This window comes from Mucor velutinosus (assembly GCF_035048745.1).
Source record: "Mucor velutinosus strain NIH1002 chromosome Unknown tig00000041, whole genome shotgun sequence".
In the NCBI taxonomy this organism is placed as follows: Eukaryota; Fungi; Mucoromycota; class Mucoromycetes; order Mucorales; family Mucoraceae; genus Mucor; species Mucor velutinosus.
Genome location: NW_027041905.1, coordinates 2,785,314 through 2,808,497, shown reverse-complemented (window position 1 = coordinate 2,808,497; position 23,184 = coordinate 2,785,314). Strand labels below are relative to the sequence as shown.

General features: G+C 36.9%; 6 protein-coding genes across 6 annotated transcripts; 4 read left to right on the top strand and 2 right to left on the bottom strand.

Moving 5' to 3' along the window:
- Positions 1-9,910: 9,910 nt before the first annotated feature.
- ATC70_001108 (uncharacterized protein) lies at positions 9,911-11,247 on the bottom strand (the record flags this gene model as incomplete). Its single annotated transcript, XM_064820510.1, has 6 exons — positions 9,911-10,407; positions 10,462-10,603; positions 10,656-10,735; positions 10,787-10,918; positions 10,977-11,057; positions 11,145-11,247. The coding sequence occupies 6 exons, from the start codon at positions 11,245-11,247 to the stop codon at positions 9,911-9,913; spliced, it is 1,035 nt and encodes a 344-aa protein (XP_064684430.1).
- Positions 11,248-11,906: 659 nt separating this feature from the next.
- ATC70_001107 (uncharacterized protein) lies at positions 11,907-12,602 on the bottom strand (the record flags this gene model as incomplete). The annotated part of the gene is made up of 4 exons (XM_064820509.1): positions 11,907-11,974; positions 12,031-12,134; positions 12,190-12,398; positions 12,450-12,602. The coding sequence occupies 4 exons, from the start codon at positions 12,600-12,602 to the stop codon at positions 11,907-11,909; spliced, it is 534 nt and encodes a 177-aa protein (XP_064684429.1).
- Positions 12,603-14,138: 1,536 nt separating this feature from the next.
- ATC70_001106 (uncharacterized protein) lies at positions 14,139-16,672 on the top strand (the record flags this gene model as incomplete). Its single annotated transcript, XM_064820508.1, has 3 exons — positions 14,139-14,157; positions 14,217-14,248; positions 14,309-16,672. 3 exons carry the CDS (start codon positions 14,139-14,141, stop codon positions 16,670-16,672), a joined length of 2,415 nt encoding a protein of 804 aa, XP_064684428.1.
- Positions 16,673-17,017: 345 nt separating this feature from the next.
- ATC70_001105 (uncharacterized protein) lies at positions 17,018-18,517 on the top strand (the record flags this gene model as incomplete). Its single annotated transcript, XM_064820507.1, has 1 exon — positions 17,018-18,517. One exon carries the CDS (start codon positions 17,018-17,020, stop codon positions 18,515-18,517), a length of 1,500 nt encoding a protein of 499 aa, XP_064684427.1.
- A 345-nt stretch (positions 18,518-18,862) lies between these two features.
- On the top strand, positions 18,863-20,080 carry ATC70_001104 (uncharacterized protein; the record flags this gene model as incomplete). Its single annotated transcript, XM_064820506.1, has 1 exon — positions 18,863-20,080. One exon carries the CDS (start codon positions 18,863-18,865, stop codon positions 20,078-20,080), a length of 1,218 nt encoding a protein of 405 aa, XP_064684426.1.
- Positions 20,081-20,263: 183 nt separating this feature from the next.
- On the top strand, positions 20,264-22,063 carry ATC70_001103 (uncharacterized protein; the record flags this gene model as incomplete). The annotated part of the gene is made up of 1 exon (XM_064820505.1): positions 20,264-22,063. One exon carries the CDS (start codon positions 20,264-20,266, stop codon positions 22,061-22,063), a length of 1,800 nt encoding a protein of 599 aa, XP_064684425.1.
- Positions 22,064-23,184: the final 1,121 nt, after the last annotated feature.

Sequence of the window (23,184 nt, the reverse complement as noted above, 5' to 3'; positions counted from 1 at the left end):
AATAATAATAACATTTGCAATTTAAAGCATGCATATTCCACTGCTTAAAAATAACATCTCCAATGTTGATTATCTCATGAAGTATGCATTTCCAATATAATGTTCCCACTAAGAACTTGCTCCAATATCATTATTCTACAACATATTTAAGCTTGACGAGATTCTAATTTTTTTACCTATGAGGACCTGGATGTACAAAATGTTTTTTAATTTTGAGGTTTTCAACTTTTGGACGATCGAAAATCGATTTTCTAAATATTGATGTTAGAGCCTTGAGACTAGCATGTCCCTATACCAGTTTTTTGCCCTCTAAACGATGGTGCAATTGAAATTTGCGTAGGTAGGGTGGTTGTTGAGAAAAGGGAGATTTTAGAAAATAGTTCATTTTGAATAGGTGCTGCTAGTAAAACTTTTTAAATTACTATATGAATGTGAGATGTATGTGTAGTGAAAGTTGTAGAGGGTACATTTTTTGACTAGGACATGTTTGATGTGAGGTTATGGAAAGTGATGCCAATGAGTAATGACGGAAAATGTTCCAAATGACCGATTTTCAAAGGGCCATATCTCTGAATTTTACTAAGTGAACGAGAGCTTCAAACTTAATAGCTTCTGTTTCTTTTTCAATTCTCTATACGATGGCATGGTTATTATAGATAAATAAAAAAAAAAGTTGAAATCCCCTGCTTGTAGCTCATAAAATATATGATTTTGAGCAAACTTATGAAGAGAACGTACAACTGGTACTTGGAACTTTTATATTATAATGGATATAACATAAAGCTATCGAATGGTCTTTGTTTTGTGCGAATCCAGTGAGTATTTGTCGAGATATGGTCAAAAAAGAGTATCATGCAAAATCATGGATTTTTCTTCAAAATCTACGTGTGATAGCAAGCAAAAAATTGGGTGACCTTTTTTTGGTCAGGACAATATTGTCAATATTTCATGATAGAGTCATACCAGAGCTTCAAGCAATAGCTCATTCAACAGGGAATTCTTTGGTCTATAATGTTTAGTAATGCTTAACAAAATGTTTTGATGACAGATACTAATTAATCTTTAGAAAACAGTCAAAAAATGGCAAGATGTATCTCATTAAATATCAGGTGAACAATGTACACCAGAGATTTGAAATAAATACCATTGTATTTTCCTTGCAATTCTCTACAAGTTTCATATAAGTTTGAAGGGGTAGTTACTATCAAGAAACGCATAATCTTAAGGTCGATAGATTTCGGAATCCCATGGATCATCATTCAGAACAATAGAAATTGAATCTCCGTTGAGCTTCCACATATGTACACGACACATGTATGAATTTGACTGAGCATTTTAAAAATCGGAGCGTACCAAAAGGGCCATATTAACTTGCTGGTTTCAAGTTATCAATAGATACTTGACATGATGAAGAATCTTGCTTTTAAGGTTAGATAGCTGTAACTTGCTTTGTTCAATAATAATAACATTTGCAATTTAAAGCATGCATATTCCACTGCTTAAAAATAACATCTCCAATGTTGATTATCTCATGAAGTATGCATTTCCAATATAATGTTCCCACTAAGAACTTGCTCCAATATCATTATTCTACAACATATTTAAGCTTGACGAGATTCTAATTTTTTTACCTATGAGGACCTGGATGTACAAAATGTTTTTTAATTTTGAGGTTTTCAACTTTTGGACGATCGAAAATCGATTTTCTAAATATTGATGTTAGAGCCTTGAGACTAGCATGTCCCTATACCAGTTTTTTGCCCTCTAAACGATGGTGCAATTGAAATTTGCGTAGGTAGGGTGGTTGTTGAGAAAAGGGAGATTTTAGAAAATAGTTCATTTTGAATAGGTGCTGCTAGTAAAACTTTTTAAATTACTATATGAATGTGAGATGTATGTGTAGTGAAAGTTGTAGAGGGTACATTTTTTGACTAGGACATGTTTGATGTGAGGTTATGGAAAGTGATGCCAATGAGTAATGACGGAAAATGTTCCAAATGACCGATTTTCAAAGGGCCATATCTCTGAATTTTACTAAGTGAACGAGAGCTTCAAACTTAATAGCTTCTGTTTCTTTTTCAATTCTCTATACGATGGCATGGTTATTATAGATAAATAAAAAAAAAAGTTGAAATCCCCTGCTTGTAGCTCATAAAATATATGATTTTGAGCAAACTTATGAAGAGAACGTACAACTGGTACTTGGAACTTTTATATTATAATGGATATAACATAAAGCTATCGAATGGTCTTTGTTTTGTGCGAATCCAGTGAGTATTTGTCGAGATATGGTCAAAAAAGAGTATCATGCAAAATCATGGATTTTTCTTCAAAATCTACGTGTGATAGCAAGCAAAAAATTGGGTGACCTTTTTTTGGTCAGGACAATATTGTCAATATTTCATGATAGAGTCATACCAGAGCTTCAAGCAATAGCTCATTCAACAGGGAATTCTTTGGTCTATAATGTTTAGTAATGCTTAACAAAATGTTTTGATGACAGATACTAATTAATCTTTAGAAAACAGTCAAAAAATGGCAAGATGTATCTCATTAAATATCAGGTGAACAATGTACACCAGAGATTTGAAATAAATACCATTGTATTTTCCTTGCAATTCTCTACAAGTTTCATATAAGTTTGAAGGGGTAGTTACTATCAAGAAACGCATAATCTTAAGGTCGATAGATTTCGGAATCCCATGGATCATCATTCAGAACAATAGAAATTGAATCTCCGTTGAGCTTCCACATATGTACACGACACATGTATGAATTTGACTGAGCATTTTAAAAATCGGAGCGTACCAAAAGGGCCATATTAACTTGCTGGTTTCAAGTTATCAATAGATACTTGACATGATGAAGAATCTTGCTTTTAAGGTTAGATAGCTGTAACTTGCTTTGTTCAATAATAATAACATTTGCAATTTAAAGCATGCATATTCCACTGCTTAAAAATAACATCTCCAATGTTGATTATCTCATGAAGTATGCATTTCCAATATAATGTTCCCACTAAGAACTTGCTCCAATATCATTATTCTACAACATATTTAAGCTTGACGAGATTCTAATTTTTTTACCTATGAGGACCTGGATGTACAAAATGTTTTTTAATTTTGAGGTTTTCAACTTTTGGACGATCGAAAATCGATTTTCTAAATATTGATGTTAGAGCCTTGAGACTAGCATGTCCCTATACCAGTTTTTTGCCCTCTAAACGATGGTGCAATTGAAATTTGCGTAGGTAGGGTGGTTGTTGAGAAAAGGGAGATTTTAGAAAATAGTTCATTTTGAATAGGTGCTGCTAGTAAAACTTTTTAAATTACTATATGAATGTGAGATGTATGTGTAGTGAAAGTTGTAGAGGGTACATTTTTTGACTAGGACATGTTTGATGTGAGGTTATGGAAAGTGATGCCAATGAGTAATGACGGAAAATGTTCCAAATGACCGATTTTCAAAGGGCCATATCTCTGAATTTTACTAAGTGAACGAGAGCTTCAAACTTAATAGCTTCTGTTTCTTTTTCAATTCTCTATACGATGGCATGGTTATTATAGATAAATAAAAAAAAAAGTTGAAATCCCCTGCTTGTAGCTCATAAAATATATGATTTTGAGCAAACTTATGAAGAGAACGTACAACTGGTACTTGGAACTTTTATATTATAATGGATATAACATAAAGCTATCGAATGGTCTTTGTTTTGTGCGAATCCAGTGAGTATTTGTCGAGATATGGTCAAAAAAGAGTATCATGCAAAATCATGGATTTTTCTTCAAAATCTACGTGTGATAGCAAGCAAAAAATTGGGTGACCTTTTTTTGGTCAGGACAATATTGTCAATATTTCATGATAGAGTCATACCAGAGCTTCAAGCAATAGCTCATTCAACAGGGAATTCTTTGGTCTATAATGTTTAGTAATGCTTAACAAAATGTTTTGATGACAGATACTAATTAATCTTTAGAAAACAGTCAAAAAATGGCAAGATGTATCTCATTAAATATCAGGTGAACAATGTACACCAGAGATTTGAAATAAATACCATTGTATTTTCCTTGCAATTCTCTACAAGTTTCATATAAGTTTGAAGGGGTAGTTACTATCAAGAAACGCATAATCTTAAGGTCGATAGATTTCGGAATCCCATGGATCATCATTCAGAACAATAGAAATTGAATCTCCGTTGAGCTTCCACATATGTACACGACACATGTATGAATTTGACTGAGCATTTTAAAAATCGGAGCGTACCAAAAGGGCCATATTAACTTGCTGGTTTCAAGTTATCAATAGATACTTGACATGATGAAGAATCTTGCTTTTAAGGTTAGATAGCTGTAACTTGCTTTGTTCAATAATAATAACATTTGCAATTTAAAGCATGCATATTCCACTGCTTAAAAATAACATCTCCAATGTTGATTATCTCATGAAGTATGCATTTCCAATATAATGTTCCCACTAAGAACTTGCTCCAATATCATTATTCTACAACATATTTAAGCTTGACGAGATTCTAATTTTTTTACCTATGAGGACCTGGATGTACAAAATGTTTTTTAATTTTGAGGTTTTCAACTTTTGGACGATCGAAAATCGATTTTCTAAATATTGATGTTAGAGCCTTGAGACTAGCATGTCCCTATACCAGTTTTTTGCCCTCTAAACGATGGTGCAATTGAAATTTGCGTAGGTAGGGTGGTTGTTGAGAAAAGGGAGATTTTAGAAAATAGTTCATTTTGAATAGGTGCTGCTAGTAAAACTTTTTAAATTACTATATGAATGTGAGATGTATGTGTAGTGAAAGTTGTAGAGGGTACATTTTTTGACTAGGACATGTTTGATGTGAGGTTATGGAAAGTGATGCCAATGAGTAATGACGGAAAATGTTCCAAATGACCGATTTTCAAAGGGCCATATCTCTGAATTTTACTAAGTGAACGAGAGCTTCAAACTTAATAGCTTCTGTTTCTTTTTCAATTCTCTATACGATGGCATGGTTATTATAGATAAATAAAAAAAAAAGTTGAAATCCCCTGCTTGTAGCTCATAAAATATATGATTTTGAGCAAACTTATGAAGAGAACGTACAACTGGTACTTGGAACTTTTATATTATAATGGATATAACATAAAGCTATCGAATGGTCTTTGTTTTGTGCGAATCCAGTGAGTATTTGTCGAGATATGGTCAAAAAAGAGTATCATGCAAAATCATGGATTTTTCTTCAAAATCTACGTGTGATAGCAAGCAAAAAATTGGGTGACCTTTTTTTGGTCAGGACAATATTGTCAATATTTCATGATAGAGTCATACCAGAGCTTCAAGCAATAGCTCATTCAACAGGGAATTCTTTGGTCTATAATGTTTAGTAATGCTTAACAAAATGTTTTGATGACAGATACTAATTAATCTTTAGAAAACAGTCAAAAAATGGCAAGATGTATCTCATTAAATATCAGGTGAACAATGTACACCAGAGATTTGAAATAAATACCATTGTATTTTCCTTGCAATTCTCTACAAGTTTCATATAAGTTTGAAGGGGTAGTTACTATCAAGAAACGCATAATCTTAAGGTCGATAGATTTCGGAATCCCATGGATCATCATTCAGAACAATAGAAATTGAATCTCCGTTGAGCTTCCACATATGTACACGACACATGTATGAATTTGACTGAGCATTTTAAAAATCGGAGCGTACCAAAAGGGCCATATTAACTTGCTGGTTTCAAGTTATCAATAGATACTTGACATGATGAAGAATCTTGCTTTTAAGGTTAGATAGCTGTAACTTGCTTTGTTCAATAATAATAACATTTGCAATTTAAAGCATGCATATTCCACTGCTTAAAAATAACATCTCCAATGTTGATTATCTCATGAAGTATGCATTTCCAATATAATGTTCCCACTAAGAACTTGCTCCAATATCATTATTCTACAACATATTTAAGCTTGACGAGATTCTAATTTTTTTACCTATGAGGACCTGGATGTACAAAATGTTTTTTAATTTTGAGGTTTTCAACTTTTGGACGATCGAAAATCGATTTTCTAAATATTGATGTTAGAGCCTTGAGACTAGCATGTCCCTATACCAGTTTTTTGCCCTCTAAACGATGGTGCAATTGAAATTTGCGTAGGTAGGGTGGTTGTTGAGAAAAGGGAGATTTTAGAAAATAGTTCATTTTGAATAGGTGCTGCTAGTAAAACTTTTTAAATTACTATATGAATGTGAGATGTATGTGTAGTGAAAGTTGTAGAGGGTACATTTTTTGACTAGGACATGTTTGATGTGAGGTTATGGAAAGTGATGCCAATGAGTAATGACGGAAAATGTTCCAAATGACCGATTTTCAAAGGGCCATATCTCTGAATTTTACTAAGTGAACGAGAGCTTCAAACTTAATAGCTTCTGTTTCTTTTTCAATTCTCTATACGATGGCATGGTTATTATAGATAAATAAAAAAAAAAGTTGAAATCCCCTGCTTGTAGCTCATAAAATATATGATTTTGAGCAAACTTATGAAGAGAACGTACAACTGGTACTTGGAACTTTTATATTATAATGGATATAACATAAAGCTATCGAATGGTCTTTGTTTTGTGCGAATCCAGTGAGTATTTGTCGAGATATGGTCAAAAAAGAGTATCATGCAAAATCATGGATTTTTCTTCAAAATCTACGTGTGATAGCAAGCAAAAAATTGGGTGACCTTTTTTTGGTCAGGACAATATTGTCAATATTTCATGATAGAGTCATACCAGAGCTTCAAGCAATAGCTCATTCAACAGGGAATTCTTTGGTCTATAATGTTTAGTAATGCTTAACAAAATGTTTTGATGACAGATACTAATTAATCTTTAGAAAACAGTCAAAAAATGGCAAGATGTATCTCATTAAATATCAGGTGAACAATGTACACCAGAGATTTGAAATAAATACCATTGTATTTTCCTTGCAATTCTCTACAAGTTTCATATAAGTTTGAAGGGGTAGTTACTATCAAGAAACGCATAATCCTAAGGTCGATAGATTTCGGAATCCCATGGATCATCATTCAGAACAATAGAAATTGAATCTCCGTTGAGCTTCCACATATGTACACGACACATGTATGAATTTGACTGAGCATTTTAAAAATCGGAGCGTACCAAAAGGGCCATATTAACTTGCTGGTTTCAAGTTATCAATAGATACTTGACATGATGAAGAATCTTGCTTTTAAGGTTAGATAGCTGTAACTTGCTTTGTTCAATAATAATAACATTTGCAATTTAAAGCATGCATATTCCACTGCTTAAAAATAACATCTCCAATGTTGATTATCTCATGAAGTATGCATTTCCAATATAATGTTCCCACTAAGAACTTGCTCCAATATCATTATTCTACAACATATTTAAGCTTGACGAGATTCTAATTTTTTTACCTATGAGGACCTGGATGTACAAAATGTTTTTTAATTTTGAGGTTTTCAACTTTTGGACGATCGAAAATCGATTTTCTAAATATTGATGTTAGAGCCTTGAGACTAGCATGTCCCTATACCAGTTTTTTGCCCTCTAAACGATGGTGCAATTGAAATTTGCGTAGGTAGGGTGGTTGTTGAGAAAAGGGAGATTTTAGAAAATAGTTCATTTTGAATAGGTGCTGCTAGTAAAACTTTTTAAATTACTATATGAATGTGAGATGTATGTGTAGTGAAAGTTGTAGAGGGTACATTTTTTGACTAGGACATGTTTGATGTGAGGTTATGGAAAGTGATGCCAATGAGTAATGACGGAAAATGTTCCAAATGACCGATTTTCAAAGGGCCATATCTCTGAATTTTACTAAGTGAACGAGAGCTTCAAACTTAATAGCTTCTGTTTCTTTTTCAATTCTCTATACGATGGCATGGTTATTATAGATAAATAAAAAAAAAAGTTGAAATCCCCTGCTTGTAGCTCATAAAATATATGATTTTGAGCAAACTTATGAAGAGAACGTACAACTGGTACTTGGAACTTTTATATTATAATGGATATAACATAAAGCTATCGAATGGTCTTTGTTTTGTGCGAATCCAGTGAGTATTTGTCGAGATATGGTCAAAAAAGAGTATCATGCAAAATCATGGATTTTTCTTCAAAATCTACGTGTGATAGCAAGCAAAAAATTGGGTGACCTTTTTTTGGTCAGGACAATATTGTCAATATTTCATGATAGAGTCATACCAGAGCTTCAAGCAATAGCTCATTCAACAGGGAATTCTTTGGTCTATAATGTTTAGTAATGCTTAACAAAATGTTTTGATGACAGATACTAATTAATCTTTAGAAAACAGTCAAAAAATGGCAAGATGTATCTCATTAAATATCAGGTGAACAATGTACACCAGAGATTTGAAATAAATACCATTGTATTTTCCTTGCAATTCTCTACAAGTTTCATATAAGTTTGAAGGGGTAGTTACTATCAAGAAACGCATAATCTTAAGGTCGATAGATTTCGGAATCCCATGGATCATCATTCAGAACAATAGAAATTGAATCTCCGTTGAGCTTCCACATATGTACACGACACATGTATGAATTTGACTGAGCATTTTAAAAATCGGAGCGTACCAAAAGGGCCATATTAACTTGCTGGTTTCAAGTTATCAATAGATACTTGACATGATGAAGAATCTTGCTTTTAAGGTTAGATAGCTGTAACTTGCTTTGTTCAATAATAATAACATTTGCAATTTAAAGCATGCATATTCCACTGCTTAAAAATAGCACCTCTGAATCATTCTTTTGAAACATGCAATTATTGCAGTAGCTTTAAAGCTTAAGCTTCATTTATATTATGCAACTTTGAATTTAATGTCTTCCTCGATTCAAACAAGATTCACATCAGGTCAGCAAGACACGTTTGATGGTCGTCCACTACGAAGGTACTGTATCTAGCCGTAACATCAGATTTAAAGTTTGTCCACAATGTTTGATACTCATATTAGGGAGAAGTGGCTAATGTCGAACACACTGAATTGGTGTAAGCACGATGAGTGGAGCAAACAATGAAGTGTTGTATCAAAGCCGATGGAATAAAAGAGATTCATTGCTGTATTCACGCATATAAATGTACCTGAATCACAAACATCGTAGCTGGAATAAAATAATAAATTATAGACATATGGAGCATACGTAGATGAACATTATCAACGTACAAATGACTACCATAATATTCAAATAAGCTAAGTTCTTTAATAAGCTATTTTTCATTTTACTGGCTACTACGCACTCTCCTCGTTTAATTATGTGACATCCAATGTAGCGACTGAAAATTCCTTTATATGCTTAACAGCTCCTCAAAGCAGGCATATAATCGTCCTGATACAAATTCTCTGACATCAACATAGGATGTGAAGTAGCTGCTCCCCCTTCTTGATGAAATGCGCAACATAGGTTTAAACCTTTGCCACACCGCAACAAAGCAAGAAATTATCACCAAGCGGTTTTGAATACATTTTTCAACATCTGACCCATCAATCTAGCGCTCGTAATCACTAGTAGTTAATAGTTTTCATCAGGTTTTACACATAATTATTTGCTCAAGATTATCTTATTTCAAAATAAAAATTCATTTTCTTAATGATTCTAAACGCCCTATTAGTAAAGAGCTGAAGCCAATGAAATATCAATTGATTAGTAGTAGTTTATGCTAACAAATACTATAAGCAACATCCTTATAGACAAAAACTACATCCAGCATGTACATGTTCCAGGATTGTATAATGCACAATATAAATTAAAACCCTCTTTCACAACAACATCATCAACCACTGATATTATTCATTAATTGATATCTTGGGCTTATTGTTATTACATAATCCTAAAAGTTTATTAATTATGTATATGATTTTCATGGTTTAGCGGCAGCAGTATCATTATTTTTGGTGGTATCCTCTGAAGTTGCTGTTACTGTTGTAGTTTCAGTGGGCTCACCAACAACATCATTGCCCAAAGCATCCTTCTTGGGAGCAGCCGTACGACTTGCCATCCAATCGTACCATTCTTCCTCTGTCTTTCCGTTCAAAATGGCAATAATCATGACTGACATATTATCGCATCCGACGCCTCCTCCATCACTATCTGGTGCAAGACAGTGTTCCATCATTTGTTCACAAATGTCTTCCAATCTTGTCTTTTCGGCCAAATGTCCACGAATATAGTTGACAACTTGTTGATTTGTCATGCAATCCCAAATACCATCGCAGGCTAAAACAAAAAATTCATCTTGATCGGTAATTGTATGCTCGATTACATCAGGGTCGCAAGTAACTGCTTGTTGCTCAGGAGGCAAATTGGAGTTTTGTTTAAACTCAAAGTCGCCAATAGCACGCGATAAAGCAAGATTGCCTGCGATTTTTAGTGTGAATAGCTGGATTAGCTTGCCTGTATGTTTGAGCTTACCATTGACACGTCCAAATTCAACAAAGCCACCAGCATTTACAATACGTTGATTTTCCTTGGGATCGACAGGCTTGTGATCGTACGATAAAGCCTTACTTTGACCAGATGTACTAATAACAGATCTTGAATCACCGGCATTTGCCTATAAATACCATTGTCAAATGGCGCCAAAAACCAAAACTACAACAACTTACCACAAATATAGACTTTTGGTCAGGAGTCACCAAAGCTGTTACAGCTGTGCACCCAGAGGGATCATAGGCAAAGTTTTGATCTGTAAAACCTTTAGTTTACACTGCAAACCAGCACCATCTTTCGACATTACCCTGTAAAAGTTCAACATCCAACTTTAAATAAGCATCGATTAAAGCTTTTGCATAATCCTTCTCCTTGTAGTGCGAAGATTCGATAACACGATGGTGAAGCGTTTGCCCAGTATATTGAGCAACAGTTGAACCTGTGAATCTCACATTAAATCTTAAAACCCCTTCTAGGTAACATGGAATTATTCATACCTCCATGGCCATCATAAACACCAAAGAAACTAGCGGTAGTGCCATCTACGTCTAATTCAGCACAGTGAGCGTCTTCCATGGCTATGTAATAAGCGGCATTAGCATGACTAATTAAGGAAAATAGTGGGGAACCATCTCGCTGAAAAATTTTTCCCAATGTAAACTTACTGAGTCTCCAACCTTGCATGGCTGAAAGGCCATAAGCTAAGTTTTTGTTCTTTCCATGATGAGTATTTTTGTCGACAATAGGCTCTGAAAGTGTTTGTCCCATAATTTGTATCTGTTCTCTTAACGCAACTCTATTAACAGCAAAAAGAAATTAGAAATTTGGAGTAAAAAAAAAAAGAAAGGAGGAAAAGGGAAAAAAATACGGACAATCTTTTGTGTCTCTTCAATAATTCGGGCTCGTATTTAGGCTTATTCTTTATTTTTGACTTTAAGTCAATGATGATGGAAAAGAAGCCCAGCTTGGAAAGATAAAACTATCAAAAAAAGAAACTTTGAATGTTACGCAAAGGGATTTGAGAGAAAATGAAGGCTTATATGGAATAAATTGGACATTTAATAACCGAATGATTTGACGGTGCTCTTGAGCAATGTATATAATGCCTTTTCTGAGGTCAATATCCATATTCAATGTCTATCAAACTGTTGCACACTTCATCACAAATTTCTATGATTGTACCCATGAATCGTACAAAGTTTCTTTTTTTTCCATCGATTTACATGAACAATACATGACGTACATAATTTCAAATCAAGTAATTCCCTGATATGAAGAGCGTTTAGCCAGCGTTCCTTGAATGAATCGTATAAACAAACAAAAGACAATCGATTTCGACTGAACGCAGCAGGGTACATGCACTAATTTATGATATGAATACGAAAAGCGTGTTGAGCACCATAAAAGCTCTGAATGATGCTACTGATTTATTTGCTCGTGTTGGGTATAACTTCTGTCTTGAGCACTCTATTTGACTTTTTTCTAGGAACTGGCGCTAATCATCAACTGGGTCAATAATGAGATCAAAATCGTTATTCGCTCATAACCTACCATGCTTATTTTCTCGAATATAAAACTTTCTGAGCATAAGAATGGCCTCCTCGTAAAAATACCCGCCCTCTGATGGATATCCTTTAGACTGTTTCGTATCTAGTCTATTACTGAACACCCATTTAACACTCTATTCAATCTTGATGCTTGTCTACTTACTCTGTATTGATGCTGAATACCGATCCATTACCGCCAAATTTATCGTTGCCGCATCCAAAATACACATGACGAATACCAATTTGTCGCAATGCTGATGCGCACATTACGCAAGGTTCTACTGTTACGTATAGATCTACATTTCTAAAGACGCTTCTGTCATGCTCGTTCAGAATGATATCAATTGCTTCTATTTCGGCGTGTCGAGTTGCCTGTGCCATTGAGTCAGTGGTTGGTTTTTGATCGAATCAAGTAGATTTTACATTATAGCTTTCATTTGGTTTATTGCGGCCTCTAGCAATGATGGTGTCGTTGTTGAGAACAAACACACACCCTACAGGAACTTCCAAGTTGTCATATGCTTCTTGTGCTACAATAAGAGCTTCTCTCATGAAGTTCGAGTCGTATTTTGACATTTTGATATTATTCAACTATTTTGCAGAAACATGTTTGCAATGCTGATTACCTTTTGCACCAGATATTCAGCCACCCATGTGCCTGCTTTTTCTTGTCTCATGCATTTGGTACCTGAAAACCCGCTTCAAAACTTGATTTGGCAAGCTTTGCTTCTCTGTATTTATTGCATGTGCAACATTTCTGTGAATTATCTTTGCATTTGCTTTTGGTTTGTATTTGATTATTCTGGGCTCGCTCTATCGCAATGTATCGATACAATTGATGTGCTTACTTGGAAGTTGATAAGAATATATTGTTGCATTCATCAATAATAAGTATTGACCGCAAGAGCTTTGTGTAGATGTGAAGGTTTTGGCTCCCTTTAACAGAGCATACTTGTATTTGATTCATACGCTAAAGTGGACATTGTACATTGGAGTCCTTTGATTGGAAGCACGAGTTTGCTATCCCACAATCATAGGCGAAAATTACTAACACCTACACTAGTAATATTAGTTTCTGGTCAAACGGATATATCCAATTATGACGATCCCCTATTTTAGTGCCATGGATATAGGAGTGATTTTGCTCAAGCGAGGAGAGGGTCAGTGCATACTGTTACACGAATGCAATAAATCAAAACAAACTAGGAATTTGACAGGCGCATGATGAGTTCTAACCACATGTATCATCGCGCGTAACATGTTTGTAATGCTGTGTACTTGAGATTCTAAATAGGAAAACAGCAAAGTTTTGACGTGTTGTAGGGGTTTCTTCCTTGTGAAATTATCTGTAATGCGGACATGAAACCTGTTGTCATGGCAACCATCCTGGATCAAGCTTCCTGAAAATGGAAACGTCTATCCCTTTGATGAAAGCATGCTTGGTTTGCATACTCTCAGGATTTCGTTCTTGAATAAGAACAAGTGTTAGGCTGTTCTGCTGTCATGTCTTTTGGGGATGGCATGCTCAAGAGTATCAATTATTTCGAACGAATAGCAAGTTTTTTTTTTGCCATTTGTGCGCCGAAAGATTGAAAATGACTCCATATTAATGAGGAACCATCAAATCATTCGTCTTTTAGTATGTTACTTTATCTCAACTAGAAGTTTCTGCTGCTCTCTCCGTTCAGTACTCACAACAGCTGCGCCTTGTGCCCTGAGAATACGGAACTATGTGAAAAAAACCTGAGATGGGGGAGGGAAATGAAGATACACTTAATGATGATTACAAATTCAAACGTATTAATCAGCCTTTAATTTTCTGGATGTAAATTCTCCTTGAATAAACGCGATCAAAGATGAACAAACCCGTTTAGAGAAGATCCAGCTTCATAACGCCGAAGCAAATAAGCATACTTGCTTGATCGGGATTGATCTGTCCCGTTTCTTGACTCGCGTTAAACGCGGTTCTCGTTCACTTGACATGGTGCAATTGGTCTACATATACGGACGCGTTTTTTCATTTTCGAGATCCATTTAAAGCTCTCGACTTCAGTGCATCTTGCCTTCTCTTCTTCCTCCTCTTTTCCTCAAAGAAATACAAATTTATAATCAATGTTTGTCATCAAGAGAGGTATGTATCTGGAAATGAGCATTTCAAGCGATCCCATTATGCTGACATATAACGCAAAGACGGTCGCAAAGAGAAGGTCGCATTTGACAAGGTAAACACACTTGGTTGCGTAAATCTCAACAGTTGTACTCATTGACATGTGTCTATATAGATTACTGCAAGAATCAACAAACTTTGTTATGGCTTGGATACAAATTTCGTTGACCCTGTTACTGTAACTCAAAAAGTCATTTCTGGTGTCTATCAGGGCATTACTACTGTAATGCTCGATACCTTGGCTGCTGAAACTGCTGCTTACATGACCATTGCTCATCCTGATTATGCTATTCTTGCCGCTCGTATTGCAGTCTCTAATTTACACAAGGAAACCCGCAAGGCTTTCTCCGAAGTTGTTCAAAATTTGTACGACTATATCAATCCCAAAAACAATACCCACTCTCCCATGATCTCTGAGAGCGTTTACAAGGTCATTATGGATAACGCTGAACGCTTGAACTCTGCCATCATATATGATCGTGATTTCAACTTCAACTTCTTTGGCTTTAGAACTCTTGAACGTTCCTACCTGCTCCGCATCAACGGCAAGGTTGCTGAAAGACCTCAACATTTGATTATGCGTGTTGCTATTGGTATTCATCCTGATGATATTGATGCCGCTATTGAGTCGTATCATCTCATGTCTCAAAAATACTTTATTCATGCTAGTCCTACTCTTTTCAATGCTGGTACTCCTCGTCCTCAACTCTCTTCTTGTTTCCTCTTGACACCTACGGAAGATTCCGTTGAAGGCATTTTTGAGACTCTTAAACGTTGCTCCCAGATCTCAAAGAGTGCTGGTGGTATTGGCTTGAATGTACATAACATCCGTGCTACTGATTCTTATATTGCTGGTTCCAATGGTGAGGCTCACGGTCTGTTGCCCATGCTCAAGGTCTTTAACAGCACTGCTCGTTACGTTGATCAAGGCGGAAACAAGCGTCCCGGTGCTTTTGCCATCTATCTTGAACCTTGGCATGCCGATGTCTTTATGTTCCTGGATCTTCGCAAGAACTTTGGTCGTGATGAAATCAGAGCTAGAGATATGTTCTATGCCCTTTGGATCCCTGACCTTTTCATGAAACGTGTTGAACAAAATGGCCAATGGTCTCTTTTCTGTCCCAATGAAGCACCTGGCTTGTGTGATGTTTGGGGTGATGAATTTGAAGCTCTTTTTGAAAAATACGAGAAACAAGGTCTTGCTCGTGAAACTATGCCTGCCCAAAAGCTTTGGTTTGCTATCATGGAGGCTCAAACTGAAACTGGTAACCCCTTTTTGCTCTACAAGGATGCTTGTAACCGCAAGAGTAACCAGCAAAACCTGGGCACCATCAAGTGCAGTAATTTGTGTACCGAGATTGTTGAGTACTCTAGTCCTGACGAAGTTGCTGTCTGTAATCTGGGATCTCTTGCTTTGCCAACCTACGTCAACAATGGTGTTTACGATTTCAAGAAGCTTCATGAAGTTGCCAAGGTGTTGACAAAGAATTTGAACAAGGTCATTGATCTCAATTATTACCCGGTTAAGGAAGCCTACAACTCAAACATGCGCCATCGCCCTATTGGTTTGGGTGTTCAAGGCTTAGCCGATGCTTTCATTTTGATGAGATATCCCTTCGAATCTCCTGAAGCCAAAAAGTTGAACTTGCAAATCTTCGAAACCATTTATCATGCTGCCTTGGAAGCATCTTGCGAACTCGCTGCTAAACTCGGTCCTTATTCTACCTACGAGGGCTCTCCTGTTTCTAAGGGTCAATTGCAATATGACATGTGGGGTGTAACCCCTACTGACTTATGGGATTGGGATAACCTCAAGGCTGATATTGCCAAGCATGGCGTTCGTAACTCTCTTCTTCTGGCACCTATGCCCACTGCTTCTACCTCCCAGATTCTCGGTTTCAATGAATGTTTCGAACCTTATACCTCCAACATTTATATGCGTCGTGTGCTGTCTGGTGAATTTCAAATTGTCAATCAGTGGCTGATGAAGGATCTCGTTGAGCTTGGTATCTGGAACGATAAAGTCAAGAACAAGATTATGAATGACAACGGTTCTGTTCAAGATGTTGCTGAGATCCCTGCTGACCTGAAGGAGCTTTACAAGACTGTCTGGGAAATCTCTCAACGTACCATTATTGATATGGCAGCAGATCGTGGTGCTTTTATCGATCAAAGTCAAAGTATGAACTTGTTTATCGGTAAGCCCAACCTGGGTCGCTTAACATCAATGCACTTTTATGCCTGGAAGAAGGGTTTGAAGACTGGTCAATACTACCTCCGTATTCGTCCTGCTGTTGATGCTATCAAGTTTACTGTCGATCAAGAAGCTATTGAAACTTATGAAGGGGAGAATGAAACTGGTACAAAAGAACTTTCTGTTACGAAGACCCAAGTTTCTGTCAAGAAGGAAAGTGGTGATTTGCAAAGCAAAATACCTGTAGTTTGTAATGAAGAAGTCTGTGTCAGCTGCAGCGGTTAATATTCATAACGTCCTTACTCTTTTCCTTCTTTTTTGTAAATAATACATCACATTTCATTACATCTTTTCTAAAACGAAAAATTACACTTTCATATCAAAAACACAATAAAAAACATACTCATCTCTAAATCAAGCCCGAAGTGTTATCAATATGAGCATTCAAAAGCAACATTCACCTTCAATGATAAGAATAGCATTTAGTTTTTTCAACCACCAAAACCGGTTCAAGCTTCGATTGGGCTCTGCTCCAGATTGGACAGATTTTGATCTAAATCGACTCAATTCATCTATTTTGTGAAATTTGACTATAAAATTCCAGTAATTATCCTATTATTATATTTCCTAATGCTTCCCTGGAGTACTTCTCAAGGCGCATCCAACGGTGTAAATTATAGTCTGTTCCAGATTGGCCAGATCTTGATATTTTTCGTCTTGATCATGGCTTCCTCTGCTAAAAAACAGAGTGATAACAGTGATCCACCCACACAAGGTGGTTCAATGGATTCTAGCGATAATCCAAGCAATCAACTATTTACGTACCAATCCTTTACCGATGCTCTCAAGGAACAGAAGAGACACAACTTTGAAGTTGTACCTGATGTGGATAACAACACATTCAAACCTCTGAACACCTACTCAACATTCATTGAAGCTAAAGAGCGCAATTCTATCGTCATCGACTGTGCTCAGTTCTTGGGCATGGAGTTCAAGGACACGATTCTCCTCAAGGTACTGCGAGAACAGTTTCCCAAATGCTTAGGTCTCAAGCCTAGGATCATTGGCAAAAACAGGAAGAAGGCCATTGAACTTGGGTTCACAACTGAAAACCTCTGTCGCGACGCTCTCTTGAAGGAATTCAAGTTCAATGGAAAAGTCATTGAAGTCAACAAGACGCTGAATCATACTGCAAACGTAATCGACATTGGTATCTCTGAGATCCCACTCATGAAAGAGGATGAATTGAAACCAGCCTTGATCAAGATATTTGAAAGATATGGCGATATCTTAAACATTGGTATCTCAAAGAGTGGAGACTCTGACTGGCTTACTGGAAGAGGATTCACTACTCTTAATCGGGATAAATTAAAGGAGTCCACTTATGCAAACATCCTAACCCCTCAAGTTGAATTAGAAGGTTTCCCAGGCACCAATTTGCACCTGGTATGGTCCCAGATGAAGCCTATCTGTACTGACTGCCCCAAGAGAACAAGAAGACTCTGTCACCGTTGTAAGAGTTCTAACCACTTGATTGCGAAATGCCCTGTAGTCCCATGGAACAACAAACCAACGGAGGAAAGCAATGAAACCAAACCAAGCAAGTCTACCCCTGGATCCAAGCAGAATGAACTCCAGTTGGTGTCACGTAGAAATTCCAGCAGCAGAGAAGTCAACCTGCTTGATCTTGTGAAACAAGGTCAGCCACAACAACCAGCATCCCAAAATCAATTTGAAATATTGAATCACGAAGTGGAAATGGAAGAGGTCGAAGAGTCCCAAGAAAATGAAGAAAAAGACACTGAAAAGTCCACTTCACTAGACAAAGGTGTCAAAATGTCTCGCTCTTCAAGTGAACCAGCCAACAAGAAGCCGATCAAGGCTACCCCATCTGTCACACAATCTACTCCTCACCTCGCCACCAGAAGTAACCAAACATTGAAGCTCACTGACGTTGACAAGCTCACTCCATTGAAATTCAAAAGAAATCTGGATGATGCTATATCCCCAAATGGCCAACAGGAAACTGCCCCATCTTCAAAAAAAAAAAGAACACAAAAAAGAATGAATCAAGCACCAACGAAGCAGCCGGCTCTTCCAATACCTCTGGTAGCGGAAAGCCACCGCTGAATAAGTTGGATTAGAACTTGAGCTAGAAAAAAGAAAAAAGAAAAAAAATGAATAATAATACTAAACACCTAAACATCAAAGTAGGATCTCTTAACTGTAGAAACCTACATTTGAACACCAACCAACACATTACTGACACCTTTACTGGCCTGCTGAAAGACAAGAAATTAAATATACTACTGTGCCAAGAAACTAACATCCCTTTTCACTCTTTTGAAGAAGTAACAGACAACATGAAGATCAAATTCAACTACCACCAAGCAATATGGACCCAACACTGTGCCACAATCAATTTCAACAACTCACTTAACCTGGAAAAAAATCAAAGAATCTAACAATGGCAGAATGATCCTGGCAAAGCTCTCCATAGCCGACAACTCCATTCCACCAGTATATATCTTGAATCTGTACGCTCGCTCAGGCATATTCGCTGAAGAAACCTCACAACACAATCAATTCTACAAGAGAACAGTAGAGATGTTGCTAACAATGCCTGAAATTATCCCTGACCTGATAATGGCGGGCGACTTTAACTATAGCTTTGACAGCTCATCAAACCACGCTACTAGGCGCATAGCAAAACCGAAACATCTCATCAATTTTATAAGGGGGTATATGAATGACTGTATTAACACAAAAGATGAAAAGTATACCTATACCTGTATTCAAAAGCGGCGCGAATGGGTTACCTTATCTACAATCGACTACATCTTTGCTGGCACCAACACTCACAAAAAGATGCACAACGGGGACGTGGAATTCTTCAGCTATGTATACACCGACCACGCTCTAATCACGATTACATTGACAGTGGAAATGAGCAACAATGGAAAAGGCATATGGAGAGCAAACCCACACCTGGCTAAAAACAAGAGATTCACCAAGAAGCTATCAAAGGAAATCAACAACTATGTACAACACAAGCTGGACCCGGATCTTTCTGCACAAGTCAAATGGGATTTAATCAAGAACATGGTCAAGAAAGTTACAACAAATTTCTGCCGCCATCACAACCAATGGAGAGAGATTAAATTGAAACAATTGAACAGTGAAAGGAACAGAGTACTTCGACTCTATGGAAAAGATCCCCTAACATTGAAGGTACTACTACCACCTATACACCAGGAGATCAGCAAAATCCAAGAAGAAAAGTACAACATTAGCAAATTGAGAGCAGGCAAGCGCTGGATGGAGCAGAATGAAAATTCACCTGCATACATCAAGAAAACCATTGACAGGCGTCTAGAAACGAAGACAATGCCCATACTGAAACACCTAACTACTCTAACAGAGTGCACTGACACCAAGTCGGAACTGGATGCCGTCCATACCTTCTATTCCAAATTGTATAGCCCTGAACGGATCGATATAAATAGCATGGAAGACATACTGAACCACATTACTGTATTTATTTCCCAGGAGGAAAGCGATCAGATTATTGATGACATTCCGTTTGCAGAGATATTTGAGGGAACCTGTAGGAGCCCCAAGTCTAGCTGCCCTGGCTTGGATGGACTTCCATATGAAATCTTACATGTCATAGCAAGTCAATCGATATGCTAAATAATTAACACCCAAGTATATAGCGACGCAATCAAGCTCGGTATATTCCCAAAGTTGTGGCAACAGGCTTGTGTAGTATTACTCCCCAAGAAAGGTGACTTATCTGATCTCAGCAATTGGAGACTTATTACATTGATCAACACAGATTGTAAAGTCTTCACAAGGATAATGAACTCACGAAGCATGACAGTGGCGAGCAGACTCATAAACAAAGTACAGACTGGGTTCATGCAAGATAGATACATTGGTGACCAAGGAATGGCTCTGCGAGTGATGATGGACAATGCCAAGACAGCAAAGGGAAATGACAAAGATGAATTTGAAGAATATGTGGGAGTCATGTTGGATAACAACAAAGCCTACGACCGAGTGCACCCACACTACCTGGCTCAGGTACTCCAGAAGTTTGGATTCCCAATGGAGTTCATTAGATGTATAGAAAACCTGTTTTTTGACAACGAGATTTTCATCAACATGAATGGATTCCTAACCAAACCAGTCAAACAGAAGAGAGGATTGCGACAAGGAGACTCTATTTCACCAATCTTGTTCAACTTTGCAATAGATCCCTTCATACTGTCAATCACTAACAGTCAAGACATATCTGGATACTCAATAAACCAACCAAGCCAGCACCACAGAGGACAATTCAGCTCAACACCCCCACCACCTACAAAGATCATGGCCTATGCGGACGATATTCTCATCTTTGTCAAATCAAGAACGGAATACATGGCAATGGAGGAATGCATCAAGACGTATGGTAAGGCATCAAACTCAAAGATCAACTATGACAAGTCATTGGCGTTTCCCCTACATGGTGGCAGAATGGAAGGGTATTTCGGTACAAGACTGAAAACTTACACTCAACAGCGAATGAAATGGTTCGACTACAGTAGCCCAGAGTACATCAAATACCTAGGGTATCCAATATACTATACAAAACAACAACGGGATTGTTTCATTGCAGACTTAACCGCCAAGATCAAAGTGCAAGTAGAATTCCTCAACCCCAGAAAAATATCAATGTACGGTAAAGCCAATGTCGCTAACACAATTATCCTGTCCAAACTGTGGCATGTCCTCAGGCTGACACCTCTACCGAAAGCAACCATCAACAAGCTCAACTCTATCATATATCAATACATAGTGGATGAGAAGAGACTGCAAATCAAAAAGGATGTGTACTACCTACCCAAGGACCAAGGAGGGCTAGATTTGCTACATGTAGGCGTCCAACAGCAAACCCTGCAAATGAGGTATATCACAGCATTACTATACCACGACCAATTCAAAACAATCCCGCGGTACCTATACCAATTGATGTCACATACGCTACAAATGGAGACGAACCTGCCTCACATTGATACCATACTGAAATTTAAAAAAGCAAGAAGCTACAAGAACAACCTAAAAGATGGGGCCATGAAACTGATTATTGAAACAATGAATAGTCTTCTTACAAACTGCCGACCAGATTTTACCGATACACCCATCAATGTCAACGCTTGTTTAACTCTACCACTGACCACCATCTACAAGGACTGGGAAGACTCGGAAACTGCTGACTACCTCAGGAACCCTACAGCCAAGAGAAGCCTAGTGCAGGATTTTTTCAAGCCTAATCACAATTACACAGCCCTCGAATACAAGACTAGACAAGAATGCAAATCACCGCAGATACTGTACAAGCTCAAAAGAGACCACAACAATAACCAGTTACACCTCCAAGATTTCTTCAGCAATTTACTTCATCCAAAAAACTCAATACCCAACCACCAGGAAGAGGCAACTAGTCTAATTCAACATTTTGAGCACAACAGCAACATCATTTGGCTCTGCAAGAACAAAATAATCAGACAACTGCTACTCAAACAACTGGCTATACAACTGCCTATACAACTGCCAAAAGATCACAACAAAAATATCAACCCCAAGCAATGGAAAGCTTTCTACAGATCACATATGCACCAGTCACCATGAAACTTATGGCTCAAGATCATATATAACAAAGTCCCCTGCAGAAGTTTCCTATACCAAAGTCAAATCAAAGATGTAGAAAACAACAGATGCATACAATATAACGAAGTAGAAGACGCCAGACACCTTCTCATGGAATGCGGAAACAAACACGACGTCTGGGGACCGTCTTTAAAAAACACCTAAGCTATCCAACCACAATCAACACTCACCGCATATACAAAGACATGCAGAACCTGACATTATCAAGATACTACATTTACAACCTGGACCTCAAGGCCAACATCTTCGACCTTTTTGCCGCCATAATCCGAGTAATCTGGATCCACCATTTCTTCGTACACTACCGTGGTACCCCTTTTGAGCCCCAAACAGTTATTAGCAATATCAACAGAGAACTGGATAAGCTGTCCAGAATGGATAGTATTGATTTATAAGATTTCATAAGATACAATATGGAAAGTCACTTTACCTAGTATACACTTGATCCATTTATACAATGATTTTATTAACTATTTATTCATAACTACTTAATAAAACTTTCATTCCATACAAAAAAAAAAAAAAAAAAAAAAAAAAAAAAAAAAAAAAAAAACGACTCGATTGAACTATTTTGCCAGATACGACTATATAAAATATGGTAATCACCCCGTGCTTCTTTAAGCTTTCTTGATGCGCTTTTCAAGGCGCATCCAATGGCACCAAATAAATTAAATGTTTTTCATAAACTTATTGAGTAATTTATAAAAATATGAAAAGAGGTTTCTGGCCAAAAAGTCGAGATTTTACATACCAAAGTCCCACAAAGATAATTTCAAGTGTTACGTTGGATCGATAGAAACATTTTGATTTAAGATATACCATATTAAAAGCCCTCATTATCAAGGTCAAAAACGCGATTGTTTGATTTTCGATGAAAACCATAAGGGGTACCTGGGGGTGGCTAACGTACCAACAAAATATCGTTTTCTATAGACATACTTTGGCTAACGCACTAGCAAGATATTCTTAAAGTACCAACAAAATATCCTCTTCATTCGCCATACATTTTTTTTCGATCCTGACATGTCAACTAAATCTAACAATGTATTTGATCTCTTGTATAAGACAAGTAGACGATCGAC